Genomic DNA, 23183 nt, shown 5'->3' with positions numbered 1-23183 from the left:
GTAGCTGCGAATTTAGGCGTCTGGAGGTGCCCTGTGTCCTGGTGGGGCAGGTTCCGACTGAGCTGAAAGCCTAAAAGGAGCAGGGGGAAAGCCAAAAGACAGAGAAAGAGAAAGAGGGCTGGTGATCCCCTACGAACCGTCAGCCTGTGTGCCCAGGAGAAGCTCCCGCACGTGTGTGCCGAGCACCCGAGGCTTGAAATCCTCCTCCGGAGTCAGACACCCTGCCTGCAGGGCTCCCAGCGAGGGAGCCGAGTAACTCTGCGGGGGTACTCACAGGTAGGCGGTGAAGGGGCTCAGGCTCCCAGGCACCGCGGAGAGCCCCAGCTCCGAGCAGTCCACCCACAGCATGAAGCCGTCCTGGTTGCAGCGGCACAGGAGCGGGCAGGAAGGCAGCGCGGACGCGGCCCGCCAGGGGGCAGCCAGCAGGGCTCCGAGGAGCAGGAGAGGGACGCCGGCCATGGGGGCTCCGACGCCGGGCTCAGGCTCGTTTGACAGCCGGAGCGGCGCGAGGTCGCCTGTAAAGCGGAGGGGAGGGATCCTCCCATTGGGTTCCCCCACACTGGGGGGGGGGGGGGGGGGGGGGAGGGAAGCTGGAACTGCAGGTGGGAGGAGTCGGGGGCGGGGCGGAGGGAAGCTGGAACTGCAGGTGGGAGGAGTCGGGGGCGGGGCGGAGGGACCCCCCCTCCCTCCCCTTCAGAGCTGCAAGGAATTCCATTCACAGATAAAAAGCAATAATAGAGGCTTTTTGATTTAAATAATAAAAAAGAGAGAGCGCGCGCGAGCCCTTAGCGCTGTGTGCAGGGCCACTCCTTCCTTGCAAGCATTCGTTGAACCTTTTCTCTTCTTTTACAGCTAAAAAAAAACGCCACGAGAGTCGGTAAACACGGCCGGAGCGCGAACTTCAAGGCGCGTTATTGCGAGGCCGGGCTGCAGCCGAGCCTGCGCCCCCACTTCAAAGCAAGCCTGGCTCCCTTTCGGATCAGTGTAACCCAAGAGCCTCGCTCCTCTGCCTTTGTCTGCTCAGCAGAAGGAGCGGAGCTGCCAACGGGTTCCCTTCCTGGGCGGAGAGGGTAGGGCAGCCCTGCGGCTCTGGGTTTCCAGGGTCGCACCACAAACCCCAGGCGGTACCGCCGGCGAGAGACGGCGGCCCAAAAGTCTCCAGCCAGAGAGGGAGACCCTCCAGAGCTCTGCAAAATGAATGCAGAGTTTAAAAAAAACAAAGACAAAACTCAAGTCAGGTTTCCCTGAAATCCCTGAAAGGATGGCGTTTGAAGGTCTTTTGCTTTTAAGATCTTTGAAAGCAGAGGTAAATATCAGCAAGTTCCATGTCAGGAGGGGCAAGCTGATCCAGCCCTGGTTTTACCCCATTACATCTATGGACTTGGATTAGATACCGGTAGTAAGTGCAGCTCTACCCGCTGACCTGAACTCGTAAGGGGTCCATAATCAAAGGCATTTAGCCAGATAACTGGTGATTCTCCAGCTAAGTGCCGACTTTTGAATATTTTGGGGTGCTTATCTGGCTACATTTTAGATAACATAGGGGCATTCCAGAGCAGAGTTAAGTTACCCGGATAAATTAGCCAGCTACGTCTGATATTCAGGTAGTCCCCTGGCTCCAAGTCATAAGCAGTCAGCCGGTCCTTGTGTTTCAACCTCTCTTTCTCAATATGTAAACTTTGGACCAGGAGTTGCAAAAGCAGGACTGGCTGATATGCTTCTTGTGGCCTGGAATCAGCTATGGTGGGGATTTTGGAACATTAGGAGAGGGGTGGCCAACTCCATCCTGGAGAGCTGCAGACAGGCCTGGTTTTCAGGAATCCACAATGAACAGGCATGGGATACATTTGCACAAACTGCCTCCATTGTATGCAAATCTATCTCATACATATTTATTGTAGAAGAGGTCCAGGTCATTAAGGAGAAGGTTAAGCCAGTCCTGGTTTTGTCCTAAGGCATAACAGAAAAGTTCTGGGTCACCAGCTGGCTCTATTTTTTGGGGTTAGGCAGATCCAGTCCTGGTTATACCCTATTGAATGCAGGGACTTGTAGACCTCCTTGGCTTAGAGGCACAGTGGATGGGGTGCTCTGTTCATCCTCCATCCCTCCAGATTGTTTTATCACAGAACATTTAATTTTCATTTATGTTGTGCACTCAGGTAGTACTGGATTTTAGTTAACCTTTCTGGAGTCACTCCTGCCTTAGTTCCTTCTAAAGGGGAACTACATTTCTTGCTCATGACCCAATTCCTCCTCTAGGTGGCATAAGACAAAAATGAGCTGATGTGGTAAAAAAAAAAAAAATCAGGACTATAAGGGTCGTTTGTGCTTGGATCCAAACTCAAACAAAGCTATGGGTTCCTTAAACTTGTTTTTGCAGACAGTTTAATTCCTTTGTTCAGAGTACTCTTGTCCTCCTTGATATATTTTATACAATATTAGTGATGTATTTTAGCATGCATGATGTTGGTTAAGAACTGTATGTATTAGTTTGATTTGTGTTGACTTCATGATTGTTTATAATGCTTTTATTGTAAATCTTTTTCAGCGGTTCATAGAAGCAATTAAGTGTGAATAAATAAATATTGAGGCAATTGTCAAACACCATTAACCGCACATTCAGAGTAGAGTTCCAAACTACAGGTCTAGTCAAGATTCTCGATTGCACATACTTTATCTGACTGTTGGATCTAATCATGCACTATTTAGTGAATCAGCAGTATTGCTCACTGCTCTTTATTGACTGTCTATTAAATGGATAATTAATGTTACCATTCGGCGAGGCGGGGGGGCTCCCTCTAGTATCGCTACTCGACGGCGTTTTCCGGCAGCAGCACAGCCCCGGCGTGAGTCACGTTCAGGCTCCGCTCACCGGGGCGCATCATCAGCCCTCATGGAAGTCCCCGCGTTTGCGTGAGAAGTTTTGGGATTTAAAGCCCTGAGCCCAGCACAGCACTGCCTCGGCTACAGGCTTGCTGGTGCTGGTGCTCTCGTTGGATGATTCTTTGTTTTGACGTTTCTGACTCTGGACTGTGCCTTGGCATTGCCCTTCTTGCTGCCTATCCATGACCCAGATTGGATTTGGTTCTCCTCTTGCCTGCTGCCTGCCCTGACTCTGGACTCAGCGTCTTCTCTAAGATTTTCTACTACGGCCTAAGGTAAGACTGTTGTTCTACTAAGGGATTCACTATCATATCCGTAACAATTAATTTGTCTGTTATTTTAATAACTATATTTATATCACTGTTGGAGTATCTAGATTAATCTGCCTATAACTATCCAGCCTGCTATTGGAGTATAAATATTTGTCTACTATTGGAATATTATATCTATCGTACCAGAGAAGTACCTGTCTTATTATTGGAGTACATCTATCAGTATAGGAGTGTTGTCTATTACTGGAGTATTTATTTCTCTCTTTTACCATGGAGTCTTCATCCATCTTATGACGGGAGTATAATCTTTGCTGATTTCTAAAAATATTATCGTAAAAGAAATGACAAAGCATCTTTGTGTAACCTAACAACTCCATCTGGATTTCTCTTCTAACAGCAGCGAAAAGGTCAAAGAAAAAGCATAAGGGTGAAATTACTCATTATTTCATGCATGCATCTATCTGTCCAGAAGGGAAGAAACCGTGGAAAGCTGCTTAGCAGTGAACTTCCCAAACATTTGACAACTCTGTGAAAGAATGATGTGAGGAGCACAGCTCTGCACTAGGCGCTGGCCCGGGCTCACCTCTCTCGCCTCCCTCTTTCTCTTCCCTCCCCTGCACCGCCACAGATCCTTGTGTGGGTTTCTCACCGCACCTGTGACTGCTGAAAGGCCTTTTCATCACTCAGCCAGAGACTGGATCTAAACTGGAAATCAGTCGAGACGCAGTTGGCCGGAATCTGAGTCATCCTGGGGCAGAGTTGGAAGCAGTTGAGATTATGATGAAACAAGTCAAAACATTTTGCATTGGGTGGGTTTCTGTGCTGATGTGGCTTAAGCCACCTCTGCTCGCCTAGCGAGTTTAGCTCTGTAGCAGAGGGGTGGTTCTGGCTCTGAGACCTAGGGGGCAAAGATGAGGGTTCTTCATCCCATGGAAATGCAGGGTCTTCAGCCTTCTAGTTTGGCAGCGGACTGTTCCCTCGACTGCCATTAACACAGTAATGGACTCGGCTCTGCAGGCTACGTCTCAGCCCTCCCTCATCAATTGCTCTGAGACCAAGGGGATATATTCTGTTTCTGTCTTTAAGGTGCTTTCTTGTCATTTCCACACTGTTCAGAGTTTGACACAATGTGATACCCGGCCATTGCCAATGATTTGAACCAAAGCATAGAAAAAAACAAAAAACCAGAAGAGAAACCAGCTCCAGTTTCAGTACGCCACGGTGGATGGGCAGATTGCCAAAGTTTTCCAATAGGTGCCTCCCAGCTGGATAAAAAGGCACCCTTATTTCTTCTCTGTTATGGATTTTTTTTTTTTTTTGCATACTGAAAACCCAACATAAGAAAAATCCACATGATCTTTCCAGATCATCGTCTGATGAGGCCCTGGGGTGATCTATTCATCCAGATCAACCTGCTTCAGAAGATTTTTCTAACCTGTCCTTATTCCTCACCTAAGGAGTAGATCAACTATATCCAGGGAACAAAAAAAATGCTTGTATAGAAACACTAGTCTTTGCAGGCTATGATGACGTTTAAAAGTCACATCTGGTCTCTAAAAGTCATTTGCCAGAACAGGATTTTATGTTAGTCCACCCATAGGCATCGTGAGATGGAAAGGGTCCAGTTTTTTTCTAGGACCAATACAGCTTCTAGACCTCTGTATGATAGGAACATAATAAAACACAAACAAATTATGTTATTCAAGACCAATAATTATATATATACATAGTAAAACTATAAATATATTGCAGAACCCCAAATTCATTTGAACAAAAGCAAGCCAAGTCAGATATGTTTCCTCTTTAATAGTGAAACTGGATTTTTCATAAAAGGATACGAGTATATCAAAGAAACCAGTCAGTGTGCATCACACGGCTAGAGCGAGTTTTTCACAACACTCCCCTCATGAAGCCTTTCATTAGCTGAAATGTAGGCCTATGTTGGAAAGGACAGAGTGTTCATAGAGAAAACTTACAGGACGAACTTAATAATGTTGTTTAATTCTAATAACATGAAATACAAATATTGAGAATTGTTAAGCACAGAAAACTAGAAGAGTGTTCATGTTCCAATAGGGTGTGGGTCGGCTGACTTTTAAAGCCGGATGAAGTACGATTGGTATGAATGGAGGATGAATGGTTTTTAATATGGGTGATGGTCTAACAGCATGTGCAATATATTTATAAGGAATTAATAAAAGCATTTTGATTTAAAAATGTGTTTGAAAGAATTATGTTATTTGGGGTTGTGCAATATATTTATAGTGTTTTACTATGTAACCTTTTGTGCATATGCCTTGAAATTTGGTAGGTATCAGTGTGGTTAGTTTATATAGAGAGAGATATATCTCTATCTATCTATCTATGTATATATATACGCACGCACACAGTGCATTTTAATGCTTGCCAGATACAGGTCAGACTACATCATTCAATGCATATCAAAGTTTTAATTACCCCTTCCCGGGTCAGGATAAGGAACACCCAGAGATTCACCTTTGAGTTGATCACCATGCCAATAGTTCATACAGGTCCCAGTAGATGACCTGCACACTTCCACAGGACCCTGGGTGAAAATTGTCCACGGTGCCCACTTTTCTCCCTCCTCCAGACATTCTCTCCCTTTCTCTTTTTCCATCAGTCATTCTCTCTTTCCCTCCTCTCCCCCCTCCATTCTCTTCCCCTCTTTTTTCAGGTCATTCTCTCCCTCCATCCATTCTCTCTCTGCCTACAGGCATTCTCTCCCCACTCCTTCCTTCCAGGAATTCTCCTTCCATCCACTCTCTCACCCTTCCTATAGGCATGAGGTATCAACTCTGTGGGTGCAGTGAGTGCTTGAGCATCCCCAGTATTAAGCACATTTCCTCTTGTGTCAATGGAGGGATAATTTATATTGAGTCCTGCACTCCCATTCATTTAGAAGAGTTGGCTCCTATACTTACAGGTGTATTTCCTTCTGACCCTCTGGTGCTGCTGAGGTTTGGTGCATTCATTCCAAGTCCACTTTCTTAAGGGTGCAGGGGGATATAGAGTGGCAGGGATTTCAGTGCCACTGGCCTTGAAACCCTGCGCCTTTAAGAAGGGAAACTCCACAGCTCGGTTGTCTTGCCTCTAGCCTCTTGCATCAGCCAGCATCGACATTGCCCAGGCTACTAGCTGACCAGCCACCAAGGGGTGTGGGTGATAACTGGGGCATCTCTCCTCTCTTGGCGCCGTGGGAGACTGCCCAGTGTACCCTACCCAAAGGCTGGCACTGGCCTTTCACCTGTCCCTCGGCGGACACAGAGGAAATCTCCCACTGTCTATGTCCCCCTGTCAGCAGGGTCAGCTGCTGCCAGTACATGGAGCTGGCTGGCCGTGAATGCCTCCGTATCTAGCATCAATGAAGGGCAGTGTATTTCCAAATCATATATATTAAAAATGTGGCTGATTTAATTAATGTTCAAGTTTGATGGAGATTTGGGTTTTGGAAGTGGGAGGGGATTGGCATTTCCTGGATATTTAACATTTTTGATAGCTTTTGGAACAGGAAAGCTGTGAGTTCTTCTATTTCATGAGTAAGAGATTCTTGAAATAAATTTGACATAAGCTACAGCCTCTGCTCAACTCAAGCCCTGTACTGGAATTAACCAGGGCTGCTGCAGGACAGAAGTGAGGTGCATTGGCACGGCTGTGAGAGGGTCTCGGAGGTGGAATACGGGGGGTGGGGGGTACTGCAGAGAACAGCAAGGGGTGCATTGGTAGGTCTGTGTGTGGGTCTCAGTACTGGAACAGGAGAGAGTGCCGCAGGGCAGGGTTATGGTGAATTGGCAGAGCTGTGACGGAGTCCCAGCACTAGCTTAGTGGGGCAGGAGTGATGGGCATTGGAAAGAAGATACAGGGAATGTCCACGCCATGCTGTTCATCTCTCTTCATGAAAACATTATAAGCAATTTTAAAAAGGAGAAAACCGGAGGACTGAGTGAGTGCTGGCTTTCTCACCATGCAGCTCTGGTAGGTCCACGGTGGGGGCAGTTTTTGAAAGGGGTCATGAGTCTGAGTGCACCTGTCAGAGGAAGGCAGGCCTCAGTTCTCCTTCTCCTTTCATTATACAGAGAGGGGGGAAATAAAAAAAAAAGAGATGAGGGGAACAGATTGAGCAAGTGAGCAAAACGCAAAGCTCCTGAAGACCAGAAGGCAAAGGAAATGCTGGTGTGAGAGAGAAAGAAGTGGAAAGGAAGAGTCAGAGAGAGGAGGAAAGAGGGCAGGAGACAGAGATCCAGCTCCTGTCCACTGCTCCCACTCCTACTCCTTGTGACCTCGGGCAAAGTCACTTTTTCTCCTATTGCCTCAGGGATCCACTTAGATTGTAAGCTCTTGGGGATAGGGACTTACCGTTTCACAGTGCTGCATGCATCCAGTCGCAATATAAAAATGACACCTATTATTGTGATTATTATTATTAGTAATGACCAAAGGGGAAGAAAATTGCTGGTGAAAGAAGAGAGAAAGCCAGCTGAAGAGGGTGAGAGCGAGCTGGCTGCAGAAAAGAGAGAAAGCGAGATGCGTGAGAAAAGGAACGCGAGAGCAACTGAAAGGGAGAGGTGAGAGGAGGAGATGGACAGTGTGTGAAAGGGGCAGAGGAGTGAGAAAGGAGAGCAGAAGGATGGAGAGGAAGCACACGAGAGACAGAGAGACGGGCAGATCCTGGGGGGGGGGGGGGGGGGGGGGGGGGGCCAGGAACCCCAAGGAAGGGAGACACACAAAGGGAGAGGAAGAGGAAGGGGGGCGGACGGAGGGAGGGTCGCATTGCTGGCTTTGTCGTTTCTCACTGAAGGAAAATGGCCCAGAGAAAACGAGGTCCCTGAAACCAAGATCAAAGCTCGGAAGAGATGCCGATCTCTCTTGCAGGAACAAAGCCTCTTCCGAAAGGCCCCAGGTTAACGTCTGGCTCCCAAGATAATTAAAAAAGAAAAGACAAGAAAAGGAAGGGTGAAATAAAGGTTTAATGCTATTTGAGTCTCCAGCAGGAAGAACATCAGAATCTGAGGCTGGAGCATAGCCTGATGTCTTCCCAAGGAAAACAGAGGTTGGGTTACAGCTGGAGGGGGGGGGGGGAGGGGGGCGGAAGAGAGTCCTTGGCTCGGGAAAGGTATCCAAAGCCGGGGAGGGCTTCCTTCTGGCCAACGAGTTTGACCACTTGCAGGAGGTGCGAGAAGCTCAGGCCCCCTGTTTTGCCTCTTAATGCACTCGGGCTCTCCAGCTCCTTCCCCTGCTGAGTCCAGTCCTGCCGGACACTGCTTGGATCCGCTCTGCAGGGTCAGTGCCATGATGTTGTACTACCCGGGGTGTCTGAGAGCTCCCTGGGGAGCACCTGGGGCCTCCCCCTGCTACAATAATAATTTATTTCTGAAGAATTGTTATTTACGCAGGTTCCGATATAGGAACTGCATTACATTCTCCCCGCCAGGGGATTTAACACCGATTAAATACGGCACGTCCTGCTTTCAGGGACCTTAAGGGAGGTATCTTCAAAGCGGGTTAGTAGTTATGTCTCACAGTCAGGTGGCTAGAGCCCATAGTTTAAAATCTAGCGGCTCTAAAGATTGCCATCTAGTAAAATGTAAGATATATGGGTGGCCCCCGGGCCAGGAGAGAAAGTTAGGGAAGTTAGCCGGCTAACTGCAGGGGTGGCTGGCTTAAATCTAGCCAGTTAGGTTGTGGCTAAATTCCAGAAACCAGGGCTGGGATTGTCCCAAATTTTATAGGGATGTTCTACTGATTAAAAGAAAACAGGACAGAATTGGTTTCTTTTTATGCCATTTCCAATCCAAAATGGCATTTCTTAAAACTAAATTCTCAGAAAATGAAATTTAAAAAATAACCCAAATTTACCATTTTTCCCATGCACACTCCTGTGGCACCTGGACCTGCACTACACAGGCACTAGGTGTCAACATGGCAGGATGATGTGGGCCTCCCTGACCCCTAGGGGAGGGGTTGTGAATGCGGCCTCTGGTCCCCTCCGTGAAGGTCCTCCAGATGGCAGTGCCAGGCCAGCCCTGGAAGAGGGAGGGAGGGAGGAAGTCATTCTAAGGGAGGTCGCGCCCCACAAGACTGCAGATGTGCAAGAAAACAAATAGGGAAACCAGACCTTTTTTTTTTTTTTTTTTTAGAGACATTAGTGATAGGAGGAAGTGCAAAAGTGGCTTTGTGAGGCTCAGAGGTGGAATATGTAGAAGATAAGGAAAAAGCACATTTTCTTAAGAAATATTTCTGCTCTGTGTTCACTGAGGCAGGGCCAGGACCACAGAAAACAGACACAGATAGGATTGGAAGTGAGGGAAACCTCAAACCATTTTCAGAAAAGTGTATTCATGAGGAACCAGCTAAACTTCACAGTAAATAAAGCGATGAGGGCCAGACGGATATGGTCAAGGATATTAAGGGAACTTAGAGAAGTTCTGGCTGAGCTTTTCAATGTTTCTTTAGAGTAAGGAAGGGTTCTGGAGGACAGGAGACAGGCAGATGTGATTCCTCTTCACAAAAGTGGCAGTGAGGACTGAGGAGGAGGCTGGGAACTACAGGACGGTTAGTCCGACCTCTGTGCTGAGCAAACTAATGAAATCCCTCCTAAAGCAAAGGATAGTGCAGAATCTGGAATGCAGAGGATACAAGATCCAAGGCAGCTTGGTTTTAGCAAAGGCAGGGTTTGTCAGGTGAATTTGATCAATTTCTTTCAGTGGTGGTGACCATAGCTGTAGTGTATTTGGATTTCATTAAGGCCTTTGACTTTGCACACATGACTTGAGCACCCTTGGCGTAGACCCTAAAGTGACTGATGGGTTAGAAACAGGCTGAGTGGGAGGTGAGAAAGGATAGTGGTAAACGGCGTTCTCTCTGAGGTGTTATTAGGAGAATGCCAGAGGGATCGATCCTTGAACTGGTTCTTTTCAACATTTTATGGAAGGACTATTGGGAAAGGTTTGTCTTTTTGTGGAAGATACCAAAATCTGCAACAGTGAAGACAGCCAGAAAGATGCAAACATGAGAAGGAATTTTGCAAAGCTTGAGGAATGGCCTAGACTACAATCTGGCAGCTACGATTTAATGCTAAAAACTGCAGTCATGCATTTGGGCTGTTACATGTGAAGAGAGCTTGTTGGCTTTGTGACCTGACCTTGTGTGTGACCTTGGACAAGTCACCTTCCTTCTCTGTGACTCTGCAGCTGGGTGATAATTACTACTGCCAGTCACCCCAGAAAGCACCTTTCTCAGGATACAAGCATTGCAAAAACTAAACCTGGAACATCAATTTTTGTCTGCACCTAACGTTCCTGTGGACTGCATGTATTCCTCCTGTAACCCTGAGCATCTGGTTTATAAAAAGATTAGTACTGCCTCATTCATGGGGAAAAAAAATTCTCAGTCAGGCTTGGTGGTGCACCTTACATATTTGTTATCCAAGTTATCTCCTGCTCTTGGTACAGTGCTGTGTACACTGACCGTAACCCATTAATCCCAACACCACAATCATGGCGTAATGTCCATGCACACAGACAGCGGTCACTCTGCTGCAGGACTCCTTCGTAACAGAGTTTACAATCAATGCTTAAACGTGGCAAGGAAGTTAAGTGACTCCAAGGGAGTGGAACTTGAGTACTCACCCCAAGCCTCTCAACGTGCTCTGGCATTGTCCCGGGCTGCAAAGCACTCAGGACACTTCTACTTCTACAGATTAGGATTCCAGTTTAAGACGGAGGAAATGACCAGGAGAGGACGCGGCTGGTGCATGCCGGCCCTACAACTCTTGGCAGATTTTGGAGCATCTTGAATTTGACGGGTAACCCTGCGGAGAAGTAATGGATCACGTCCCTAACTTTTTAAACAGGCTCTGTATCCAAAGGGTTAAAGCCGAGGGGCAGGGTTGTTCCTTCATCCCAGAAAATTCCTTCCTTGCTAGTGGTGAATGCCTCCACGTTTTGAAATGTGTTGCTCCAGTCCTTGTTCTGGTGATGAAATCCTCTTCCTTCCACCCTCCCTCCCTTCCCCCTCAAACCCTGAGGCAGATTTATCAGATGCTTCCTCTGGTTTCTGGATAATCTGGATCAGTTTTTGCACCCAGAGCAAACATCCGAAAGACCCACCCCGCTCTGTGTGTGGCCAGATCGGTGACTGCCAGCTCAAATCTGTTCCGTTTTCCCTCTTGGAATGATAGTTTTGGGTGAACATCATCGGTTCCTGCATGCTGACAATGGAGGATGAAGCTCAGAATGTGCTCGTACCTGAACGTGTCTTTTGGCAGAAGGACAACCACTCTCTGAGGGCCATTAATAAGTAGGTAATTTGTTGGCTATGGAAGCCAAATTAAGGGTTTGAAGTCAGCTCAGAAAAGTCCAGGGCTTCCCAAACCTGTCCTAGTGACTCCAGTCAGTCAGGATATCCAGAAGGAATATACATGGGCATCTTGGCATTCATGAAGACCCACTGTATCCACATTTAGCTCAAGCTTATGCCTATCCATGCGGATATTCCAAAACTCTTGTCTGACGGTGACAGATTTGGGAAGCACTGCGTTGGTCATTCTGTGAAAGAGCACTGGAAGAATTTGCCAATCTCTTGGCCAAAGAGGTCATGGTATCTAGAGGGTCACCATTTCACCCATGTCAAGCTGAAGAGACTGAGCCAGCCCTGGTTTTGCCCTATCACATGCATAGAGACGCAGTCTTAATTTCTTAAGGAAATCAGAATTACAACTCCATGCAAGCCACGGGACATAAGCAGTCAAAGTCAGCCCTGTATCAGCCTCTTTGAGATGACCCTGGGTGAGGCAGGGACCCGATTGTCTCATTCAAGTTATACCGCCAGGAGCTGCTGCTGCTGCCTTACTGCCTGGAGTTGGGACCCTATGTCTTGTGTTTCTGTGTGAGTCATGCTCCAAACCTGCCCGCTCCGAGGCTGAAACGTTTGTCTCTGCTGTTAACTGCCATAGTGGCTAACACTGAGACCTTTGTGTGCTCAGGCACAGCTGCTCCGAGAGTCCCGCTGACACACCCTCCGTTAATACAGAGAGAAAACAGCACACAATGCTCAACATGTGTTTGCTTAGGACCCAGACTCTGTTGCCATGTCTCACCTTTGCCTGGTTTGCCTCCCCTCCATCCCAGTTGGGCGCTGGTCACTAATCAAGCTACTGATCTTGCGATCTGCTTCCCTCCCTGTCTCTCTTTCATCACTCTCAGATTCAGATCACTTTGTCGACATGGCAAATTTACATACAGAATGATTCAAATAAAAAAGATCAGGCAGGCAGATTCCTGTCCCTGTGGGCCTGTACCCCTCTCGCTCCTGAACCGCAGGACTCTCCCTCCCTGATCCCTATTTAGGTCTCGGCTTGCATCCCACTTATTCCAACTTGTTTTTTGGATTTTTTTCCTTCAGTTCCTCACTTGCTTTATCCATTGGATCTATCTTGTCTCCTTTAACACTGTACTTTTATAAAAACCAAGAGAGAATGTAATTTCGTTTCTTTTCATTCTGGCATTTGCAACCCGCTTTTTCCAATTCAGTGCTCAAGGCAGCAATACAGTTCAAACATTAAAACATAATAAAGCAAGTCACGGCTACAAGCTTAAAACCACATATTGAATTTACCAATATGGTATTTACAGCCAGGGTCCGCTGAGGTCAGCCTGCCGTCTGCTGGCCTGCGCTGCAGAAGGAGCACATCGTGAGTCCCAGCTCCTGCTTTCTCTGTGCAGTAACCAGGCAAAAGGCGGCGATTTTACCCAGTAAACAGAGGGGCACACACAGGTAACCTGAAAGATCTGGTTTTCATGCAGTAGCTTGCCCACCCGACGCACACATCTTGCTTTTCACAGATGTTCCCTCATACACCTGCTGCCCTCTCCCAATAGTTCAAGCCACCTAGTCTATAGCAGAGGACAGCAACCTTGGCATCTTCAGCCTTACATCGGGCTACTTCCAGCAGGTGGGCAGCCTTCAGTCAGAAGTAAAACACAAGAGGAGAAGGAGGGTTTGCTCTTTTCTTCTGAGGCTTCCTTTCAAAATCTCCCTCCAGCGTGGCTCTTCTCACTATACGTATCCCAGGCAAGGAGCACAGACTGCTGGGTCCGTCCCAGGCTTTCCCCCCGAGGCGAGGTGATGAGCGGAAACACTGCAGCTCCCCAGGGATTAGCTTCTTATCCCACTCTCTTTCTGGGCTAAGACGTCCCTGATGCACGTATAGAGGTTTACATACTGCTCCTGAAAATGAAAAGGAGATGGACATAACAATCGTACATGGCATGTGGATCCCGGCATGGAGGAAAGAGAGAGGCCAAACCCATCCTACTGATTCCACAGCCAGTTGGGCTTTCAGATCATCCACCATGAGCATGCACACGCTAAATCTGCTCTCGTGTATGCACATGTATGCCACGCATAGTCACGGAGGGGTATCCTGAAAACGTGAATGGCTTCGAGATCACAAGGACAGAGCTGAGATGCCCTGAATTACATGCACCAACACACTGCACACCCTGAAGAAAGCCCTGGATAAACAAGATCTGAAAGCGAGGGACTCCGAAATACTTCTGAATAAATACTGTGTGTTTAATCAGATTGCTTATATTTATAGAAAGGAAGGACATGTGTGCCCTGGTAGCTCAAAGCTGAGGTTCTGACTCACAAGCCTGCCTCAGACTCCCTGTGTGACCCTGAATAAAATTTTTATATAATCCGAACCTGAATGAAGAACACAAGAAAACGGGGAGATGAGGGAAGGATCTGCAAAGCTCAGGACAAACCACCACACCAAACTTTCTAAATATGCACGTTTTGGGGCTAAGGCCATGAGATGTCTGAACTAGCCTCTCAAACCATGGCCACTATTGTAAAGGAGCAGCTCTGCTGGTTGGGCTAATAGAAAGTCGTTCTCTGGTGTAGCCTCACTGCTCATCCACTTGAAATGTCCCAAAGCCAAGAGGGAGCTTTCTTGCTAGAGAATTAAGAAGCAGCACCACCTGCTGGTGAAAAGTGGTACTGCAGCCTTCTTACACATTTGTGATTAATGCAAATACAGCTGTACGTCCCCTCCACTTTCACCAAAATAAGCTAACATAACCAGGCTAGAATAAGCTTTTCTGAGAACAGTATTTGCTATTCTGACTGCCTACTTTGTACAACATCAGAGTTAGACCTATCAGGAGAAGTTTGGGGCTGTGGTATGCTATAATTGCAGGGGATCCTTTCCCTTTAAATAATACAACCTAGCTCCATTCTCAGTAGCATACATTTTTTTTCTGTCACCTGTGCTAGCATTAGAAGTATTGCAAGCACTGGCCAAAAACATTCTTCTATTTAATACAGCATGTGTCAAAGGAAGCCAACTGGGTCCCCCTCCTTCCCTATCTCATGCTGTCGCTGCATCATCATCCTTCATCTCCTGGGTACAGCAGAGCATGAGACCTGTGTGGACAATGCCAAGCAGGAGCAGGAAGGAGAGGGAGAGCTGTGGGTGTGAGGGAGACAGAGTGCTGGACTGGAGTAGGAGCAGGGAGCATCAAAGGAGCAGCAGGAAGGTGATGAAAGCAGGGCCAGTGCTTCCATTAGGTAAACTATATGGTTGCCTACAGTGGCAGAATTTTGGGGGCAGCAAAATCCAACTAGTGCGAGAGGTACTGGATTAGAGCCAATACCACAAAAGAAAGCTGGGCTGGAGCCACTGCTGTTGGTGGGAGGAAATTCTGTGCTGGAGCTGCCACCAACAGGTAAGTTTGGAGGGGGGGTATGTGACCAAAGATTCGCCTAGTGTACCAAATGCTTTTGCACCAGCTCTGGATGAGAACGGGGGCAAGTTGGTGGGAGATAGAACACTGTGCAGGAGGAGACTGAGAATGGTGGATAGGAGGAGGAGCAGGAGAGAAATGGAGTAATGAGCAGGAGGGGAGTAACAGTGGTGCAGATATTTGAAAATTTGGTATATGTACATAGTTTCCTACCCCCAAACTGATCCCATTTCCTGAAACAACCACTTATTAAATGACTAAAATATAGCTGCATAGTGAAAGCATGCGGGCATATTTATCCCTTCCACATGAACCAATTGTTAAGCCCTTTAATCTAGTCAGCTAGACCAGTCTCAGAAATGCCCTCCATGTGTTTAACCAGGTATTTCATACAATGTGCCCTCGTAACTTCTTAGCCTAAAAAAGACCTCAAACTCCTGAGATAGCATCCCATTATTATAAACCTGGATAAACTGCAATACTTCTCGTCATCAGAGTCCCATACAGACATTGCTGAGTTACATTTAAAGAACGAATACAGCTGAAGAGCGGATCTTCATCAGAACCCCATGCAGGTATCATAGAGATATACCTAAAGCAGGAATATGGCACGCATAGCTGAAGAGCAGATCTTCACCAGAGCCCCATGCAGGGGTCACACTGATACACGTAAAGCATCAATACAACACGGACAGCTGAAGAGCAAGATGTTCACTAGCGCCCCATGCAGGCATCACATGGATACACCTAAAGCAGGAATACAGTATGGCAGCTGAAGAACAGATCTTCACCAGAACCCCATGCAGGCATCACACTGATACATGTAAAGCACAAATACAGAACAGACAGCTGAAGAGCAGATGTTCACCAGAGCCCCATGCAGGTGTCACACTAATACACATAAAGCATCAATACAGCATGGACATCTGAAGAGTAGAACTAGGAAGGGAGATTTCTATCTCCAAGGGATGTACTTGGAATAAAACATGAGTTACCTTCATTACATAAAAGTACAACAATATAAAAATTGTTAAGTACATCATGCCAATAAAAGAAATTATATAAGTCATATTTCTCAAGTACTAAGAATTTAGCTAGTATTGCCACTTGAAGCCTCATGGGAATATGAAACTCCCTGTGGCTGGCCACTTTCACAATCATGTTTACCATGCTGAAGTGGTTCTGACTGTATAAGGGGACCAGCTACAGCCTATAACTGTATCCTCCCTGCACGCAACCCCTCGCATCCCAACCTACCAGTGTTGGAGTCATGAGGGGGCAGCTTTTCATGATCTTCAGGGTGACTCCATAGACGTCCACGCTCTTCTCGGACCTGATCTGCTGCAGCAAGCAGTCCAGGGCTATGAGGGACCCCATCTGGCCCACGCCAGTGCTGAAGAAAGAACCAAAGCACAAGCAAATGAGGAAGAGTCCAGATCCAAAAGTTAATGGGACTGAACCCCTCAAGGATAAGAACAGTTTAGCTCTGGTAAAAAACAAAAAAAATTAAAAGGTACAAGACTGACAGCATTGAAAAACCAAAGACCTCTGTTTATCCACCAAACAGGTACAATAGACAGCAAGCCTCAAACACACAGTAATGAGTAAAGGGGACTATCCTGAGATGAGGCTGCCACCCTCACAACAGAGGCAGAGGGGGAGCTGACACAGAGGAACGAGGACACAGCCCCTTACCTGCAATGCATCATGAGAGGTCCCCGCCTCCTCCTGCTCGGGATGCCGCGTCTCAGTGCAGAAAGAAACAGGGCGACTGGCTCAGCCTCCGGTGACTCCTCATCGCTCCAGAGAGGGAAGCAGAAACGGAGGAGCTGTCTCTCTTTCCCCTTCTTCTCCTGCGGGGGAGAGGGCAGACTGTTAGCAGGCAGAGAGCGCAGCTATCCAAAGAGGCTTCCCTGTACCCCGCCGTCAGGGCGCCTCCTCTCTCAGCAAGCAGCCTCTGCGCCTCCTATCTGGTGAGGAACGGACGGACGAACACCTGAAGGCAGGATGAAACCCGAAGTGGAGGCAGCAGGGGTTGGAACCCACTGGGTGTTCGAGTTCTAAAAAGGTGGCAACGCAAAATACTCCAGCCCGAGGGCAAGCTGTGTGCTTAGCTCCGCCACTGGCCCACTAATGGTCAATAAGTGGACACACTGACCAAGCTAAACAGTTACACAAAATAAAGTGAAGCTGAAATACAGGAGTGTAAGAAGGCTCCCAGGCCCCAAAAAAATTCATGTAGATCTAATAAAGACTACTTTCCAGGTCACACATGCACAAGTTTGCGTCTATATGTGCATCCCAAAAAGCCCTGCCAGGGTCCCCCTTGGACTCGATTAACGCCTGGCTGGATAACTTCTCTAGAACTTGACTCAAAGGCGTCAGGCACCCTTTGACTACTATTAAAACATAACTTAGAGGCCTTAACTTAGGGAGGGCAATAACGGCCCCTCTACAGTTAAAATGTGGGCATTTATATTCAGTCCAAAATTAAGGCATCTTAGGTCGGCCTAACTTGGGCTCCTAAATTGAGGTGCTGAGTGCTATTTGAATATTGAGCTCAGGGTGTTCTTGTCGTGACTTATCAGCAGGCACATTGCTGTGTGAGCCCCCAATGCCATTTCTCTGCGGGCGATATGACCACTCCCCAGGGTACTTACGTGCTTCATCTTGAGCTGAGAGCATCTGCATCCCTGCACGTCTTTCATTGCTGCCAGGTGGATGGTCAGGCCGCCGGTACACACGGGGCTGCTGTCCGAGGGCCAGCACTCCTCATGCAGGAGCTGGAAGGGGATGGGGAGAGGCAGGGCACGGGGTTAAATTCAGTCTCTCCCCTGCTGTGAGTGCATAAGATTCAACCACTTCAGTCCACCAAGCAACAGCCAGGAAACAGGCGTGAAACGGTGGCTCCCAGACCTTTTCCTCCTGCACTTTCCACCTCTGCAGGTACAGGAGTACCCAAGGAGCCAGTCGGCCCCATATTTTCACTTTCAAACTTCGCTTGCAGGCCCGTGGATTCAGCCACGGGCCTGCAAGCAGCACGACCAATTTAAAGACTACCCACAAAGTGACTCGCCCAGATGCTATGTAGAAAGTGAGTGGCAGGGTGGGGACTGGAACTCAATGAACTTTACCTGACTGTACAGTTCTAGGCTCTGCCCATGAGACCAGATCCCAAGAAATATAAACAGCACAGAGTTCCTGAATTATCAGTGTTACTTGCTCACAGAGACTTACCTGGCCTTTCTCATGGACGTGGGGCACCAGGGTCACGATGGTGTGGACACTGTACTCCCAGATCAGCTTCCAGAACTGTTCCATGCTGGTCTGCTCCGGCCCGTGAACGGCGAGGTAATCCTTTGCAGAACTGCATCCCTACAAGAAGCAGCAGCCGGTCAGCATTACACTCCCAGAAACAGGGAAACCTCCACTGTTCCAAGCAGCCCTACAATCTGTGCCCAGGCCACAAGAGACAGCATCCAGTGATGGTGGTGGGGGAGGTCTAAAAGGAGCCATATACAGAGTCCCCGCTAACTCATGGGAGTTATTACAGGAGCACTAAACCCTTCTGCAGCATCCCTACTGTCTCATGGAAGTTATGTTACCCGAGTACTCAGCCCTCTGGCAAAGGCCCTGCTATCTCATGGGAGGTATTCTATGAGCATTCAACCCTTCTGCAACATCCCTACTATCTCATGGGAGTTATTACAGGAGCACTAAACCCTTCTGCAACATCCCTACTATCTCATGGGAGTTATTACAGGAGCACTAAACCCTTCTGCAGCATTCCTACTGTCTCATGGGAGTTATTACAGGAGCACTAAACCCTTCTGCAGCATCTCTACTATCTCATGGGAGTTATTACAGGAGCACTAAACCCTTCTGCAGCATCCCTACTGTCTCATGGAAGTTATGTTACCCGAGTACTCAGCCCTCTGGCAAAGGCCCTGCTATCTCATGGGAGGTATTCTATGAGCATTCAACCCTTCTGCAACATCCCTACTATCTCATGGGAGTAATTACAGGAGCACTAAACCCTTCTGCAGCATCTCTACTGTCTCATGGGAGATATTCTATGAGCATTCAGCCGTTCTGCAACATCCCTACTATCTCATGGGAGTAATTACAGGAGCACTAAACCCTTCTGCAGCATCTCTACTGTCTCATGGGAGATATTCTATGAGCATTCAGCCGTTCTGCAACATCCCTACTGTCTCATGGGAGTAATTACAGGAGCACTAAACCCTCTGCAACATCCCTACTATCTCATGGGAGTTATTACAGGAGCACTAAACCCTTCTGCAGCATCTCTACTGTCTCATGGGAGATATTCTATGAGCATTCAGCCGTTCTGCAACATCCCTACTGTCTCATGGGAGATATTCTATGAGCATTCAAACCTTCTGCAACATCCCTACTGTCTCATGGGAGATATTCTATGAGCATTCAAACCTTCTGCAACATCCCTACTGTCTCATGGGAGTTATTACAGGAGCACTAAACCCTTCTGCAGCATCCCTACTATCTCATGGGAGTTATTACAGGAGCACTAAACCCTTCTGCAGCATTCCTACTGTCTCATGGGAGTTATTACAGGAGCACTAAACCCTTCTGCAGCATCTCTACTATCTCATGGGAGTTATTACAGGAGCACTAAACCCTTCTGCAGCATCCCTACTGTCTCATGGAAGTTATGTTACCCGAGTACTCAGCCCTCTGGCAAAGGCCCTGCTATCTCATGGGAGGTATTCTATGAGCATTCAACCCTTCTGCAACATCCCTACTATCTCATGGGAGTAATTACAGGAGCACTAAACCCTTCTGCAGCATCTCTACTGTCTCATGGGAGATATTCTATGAGCATTCAGCCGTTCTGCAACATCCCTACTGTCTCATGGGAGTAATTACAGGAGCACTAAACCCTCTGCAACATCCCTACTATCTCATGGGAGTTATTACAGGAGCACTAAACCCTTCTGCAGCATCTCTACTGTCTCATGGGAGATATTCTATGAGCATTCAGCCGTTCTGCAACATCCCTACTGTCTCATGGGAGATATTCTATGAGCATTCAAACCTTCTGCAACATCCCTACTGTCTCATGGGAGATATTCTATGAGCATTCAAACCTTCTGCAACATCCCTACTGTCTCATGGGAGTTATTACAGGAGCACTAAACCCTTCTGCAGCATCCCTACTATCTCATGGGAGTTATTACAGGAGCACTAAACCCTTCTGCAGCATTCCTACTGTCTCATGGGAGTTATTACAGGAGCACTAAACCCTTCTGCAGCATCTCTACTATCTCATGGGAGTTATTACAGGAGCACTAAACCCTTCTGCAGCATCCCTACTGTCTCATGGAAGTTATGTTACCCGAGTACTCAGCCCTCTGGCAAAGGCCCTGCTATCTCATGGGAGATATTCTATGAGCATTCAGCCGTTCTGCAACATCCCTACTATCTCATGGGAGTAATTACAGGAGCACTAAACCCTTCTGCAGCATCTCTACTGTCTCATGGGAGATATTCTATGAGCATTCAGCCGTTCTGCAACATCCCTACTGTCTCATGGGAGTAATTACAGGAGCACTAAACCCTCTGCAACATCCCTACTATCTCATGGGAGTTATTACAGGAGCACTAAACCCTTCTGCAGCATCTCTACTGTCTCATGGGAGATATTCTATGAGCATTCAAACCTTCTGCAACATCCCTACTGTCTCATGGGAGATATTCTATGAGCATTCAAACCTTCTGCAACATCCCTACTGTCTCATGGGAGTTATTACAGGAGCACTAAACCCTTCTGCAGCATCCCTACTGTCTCATGGGAGTTATTACAGGAGCACTAAACCCTTCTGCAGCATCTCTACTGTCTCATGGGAGATATTCTATGAGCATTCAGCCGTTCTGCAACATCCCTACTGTCTCATGGGAGATATTCTATGAGCATTCAAACCCTCTGCAACATCCCTACTATCTCATGGGAGTTATTACAGGAGCACTAAACCCTTCTGTAACATCCCTACTGTCTCATGGGAGATATTCTATGAGCATTCAAACCTTCTGCAGCATTCCTACTGTCTCATGGGAGATATTCTATGAGCATTCAAACCTTCTGCAACATCCCTACTGTCTCATGGGAGTTATTACAGGAGCACTAAACCCTTCTGCAGCATCCCTACTGTCTCATGGGAGTTATTACAGGAGCACTAAACCCTTCTGCAGCATCCCTACTATCTCATGGGAGATATTCTATGAGCATTCAACCCTTCTGCAACATCCCTACTGTCTCATGGGAGTTATTACAGGAGCACTAAACCCTTCTGCAGCATCCCTACTGTCTCATGGGAGATATTCTATGAGCATTCAACCCTTCTGCAACATCCCTACTGTCTCATGGGAGTTATTACAGGAGCACTAAACCCTTCTGCAACATCCCTACTATCTCATGGGTGTTATTACAGGAGCACTAAACCCTTCTGCAACATCCCTACTGTCTCATGGGAGTTATTACAGGAGCACTAAACCCTTCTGCAACATCCCTACTATCTCATGGGAGTTATTACAGGAGCACTAAACCCTTCTGCAACATCCCTACTATCTCAAGGGAGATAGATTTTCAGAACACTCAATATCTCTACAAAGTTCCTAATAAGGTATGACAGATATAATACAGGAGCATTCATCTCCTCTACAAAGTCACAGATATCACATGGTGAAAGTGTTACAAAGGGAATGCGAAACCACCGGCAATTTGCACAACCGTCAGGTTTTATTATATCCTCAGAGTATCAGAGACTATTTGCAGTGTTCATGCTGTGATTCAAAGGCTGATTTCAACTGTCCCAGACTCTGTGGGTCCTCACTCTTTGAGGAAAGCTGGCACACTGCAGCCCACATGCAGAGACCCTGAGAGAGAGAGAGAGATCATCAGATGGAGACATTAGACAAGAGCCTACTCACAGGGATGAACCAGGTTTTGGGGAGCTCCGATGACTGTTCCAGATCCAGCGGTGAGAACTTAACTCTGCATCGGTCATCTGCAACCAGAGAAAAAAGTGAGGACAGGACCAGAAACAGAGCAGGAAGCAGGAAAGACGTAAGGTTCACCACATAATGGCAGCCAAAGTACCCTGTTCTGAATGTCACAGAGAAGGCACAGTTTTGATATGCGAAATTATGAGGAGGACTTCTCTGAGTCACGGTGCCGATCGTAGGAGAACTGCGCCTTTTCAGGGCGCTCAGAAACGCCTTCAAGCGCAGCTCCTTGGGGACATGCGAGCAGTGAGCACAGGAAATGCAACCGGGCACGTGAGGGGTAGGCCTCAGTCATGCCGATCGGACACTCATTTTGAAAGAGCAATGGGGAAAATCCCTTGAAGCCCGTTTTGTTTTTTTGGCCTGCCATTTTGAAGAGGTCTGACGCCAAATCAAACTCAATTTTGAAGAAAACATACAATTTTCCTTTTTTTAGTTTTTGAGAAGACTCGACAAAAAATAAAGAAACGAAACAAAACGTTTTAGCAAAGAAAGGAATAAAGTCCGATAGGGAAGAGACAAAAAAAAACCCAAAACAAAACGATGACAAATGGTTAAGTAGAGAGAGGCAAAAACCATCCTTCCGCCTAAGCGGACGAAAAAAAAAAAAATTGTGGAGCCTTGCGTGGCAGCAGCTGCGCAGAAATGACTGCACATGCTCAGAAAACCCTTTGGGTCAGAGCAGAGGAGCCCACAAGTAAGGGCTAAGGAATGAACACAGGGAACCGAAGGGTGAGCTGTGGCATCTGCTGGAGACAGACGAATACTGAAGGGTTGCAGGGTAGGCTCTGTCCTATTATAGGATACCCTTACAGTTTTGGTCTGTCTCCATCTGCTGGACAGGAGGCTCAACCCATGGTCTGGACTGATCTGTGGTACGTACAGGGAAACAGCATTCCGACATGCGTCATTATTATTATTAATGACCACACACACAACAGCAGCACAAACAAGCACAGCATAGTAAAATAGACCACAGCTCAATATTGACCCACTTATCCCAAATATTGGGATAATATTGACCCACTTATCCCACAGCTCTGCCCAGCTAGTTCCTAAAATGATTGGCTAAACCACCAGGTTTTAATGATCTTCCTGAAGGAGAGAGAACACCCCTCCAGTCAGGTCTTTAAAGGAACTGAATTCCATAGGGTCAGGTCGAACAAACCAAAACTGCTCCCAGACCAGTCGCAACCAAATTTGATTTCCACTGAAG

The 23183-nt window shown here is 47.3% G+C and overlaps 2 protein-coding genes across 9 annotated transcripts in view; both read right to left on the bottom strand.

Moving 5' to 3' along the window:
* The window catches only part of LGR6 (leucine rich repeat containing G protein-coupled receptor 6), a 168737-nt gene extending 168185 nt beyond the window's left edge, over positions 1-552 (bottom strand). For all 3 annotated transcript variants that reach the window (XM_029572346.1, XM_029572348.1, XM_029572347.1), the window contains exon 1: positions 275-552. In XM_029572346.1, the coding sequence (XP_029428206.1) occupies positions 275-459 (185 nt within the window). In that variant the 5' untranslated portion in view covers positions 460-552. The remainder of the gene's footprint in view (positions 1-274) is intronic.
* Positions 553-12343: 11791 nt separating this feature from the next.
* Positions 12344-23183, bottom strand: part of LOC115073798 (receptor-type tyrosine-protein phosphatase V-like) — an 80178-nt gene continuing 69338 nt past the window's right edge. For 3 of the 6 annotated variants that reach the window (XM_029572592.1, XM_029572591.1, XM_029572590.1), the window contains exons 35-40: positions 21893-21969; positions 18161-18298; positions 17584-17706; positions 16619-16776; positions 16181-16316; positions 12345-13400 (exon numbers count right to left, since the gene is read on the bottom strand). In XM_029572592.1, coding sequence (XP_029428452.1) covers positions 13329-13400; positions 16181-16316; positions 16619-16776; positions 17584-17706; positions 18161-18298; positions 21893-21969 — 704 coding nt within the window. In that variant the 3' untranslated portion in view covers positions 12345-13328. Of the gene's footprint in view, positions 13401-16180; positions 16317-16618; positions 16777-17583; positions 17707-18160; positions 18299-21892; positions 21970-23183 lie in introns of all 6 variants that reach the window. The other 3 variants (XM_029572589.1, XM_029572593.1, XM_029572595.1) reach the window with 2 other exon arrangements.

Source organism: Rhinatrema bivittatum, chromosome 12, assembly GCF_901001135.1.
Source record: "Rhinatrema bivittatum chromosome 12, aRhiBiv1.1, whole genome shotgun sequence".
Taxonomy (NCBI): Eukaryota; Metazoa; Chordata; class Amphibia; order Gymnophiona; family Rhinatrematidae; genus Rhinatrema; species Rhinatrema bivittatum.
The sequence above is the reverse complement of the archived record's forward strand: the minus strand, read 5'-3'. Positions and strand labels throughout refer to the sequence as shown.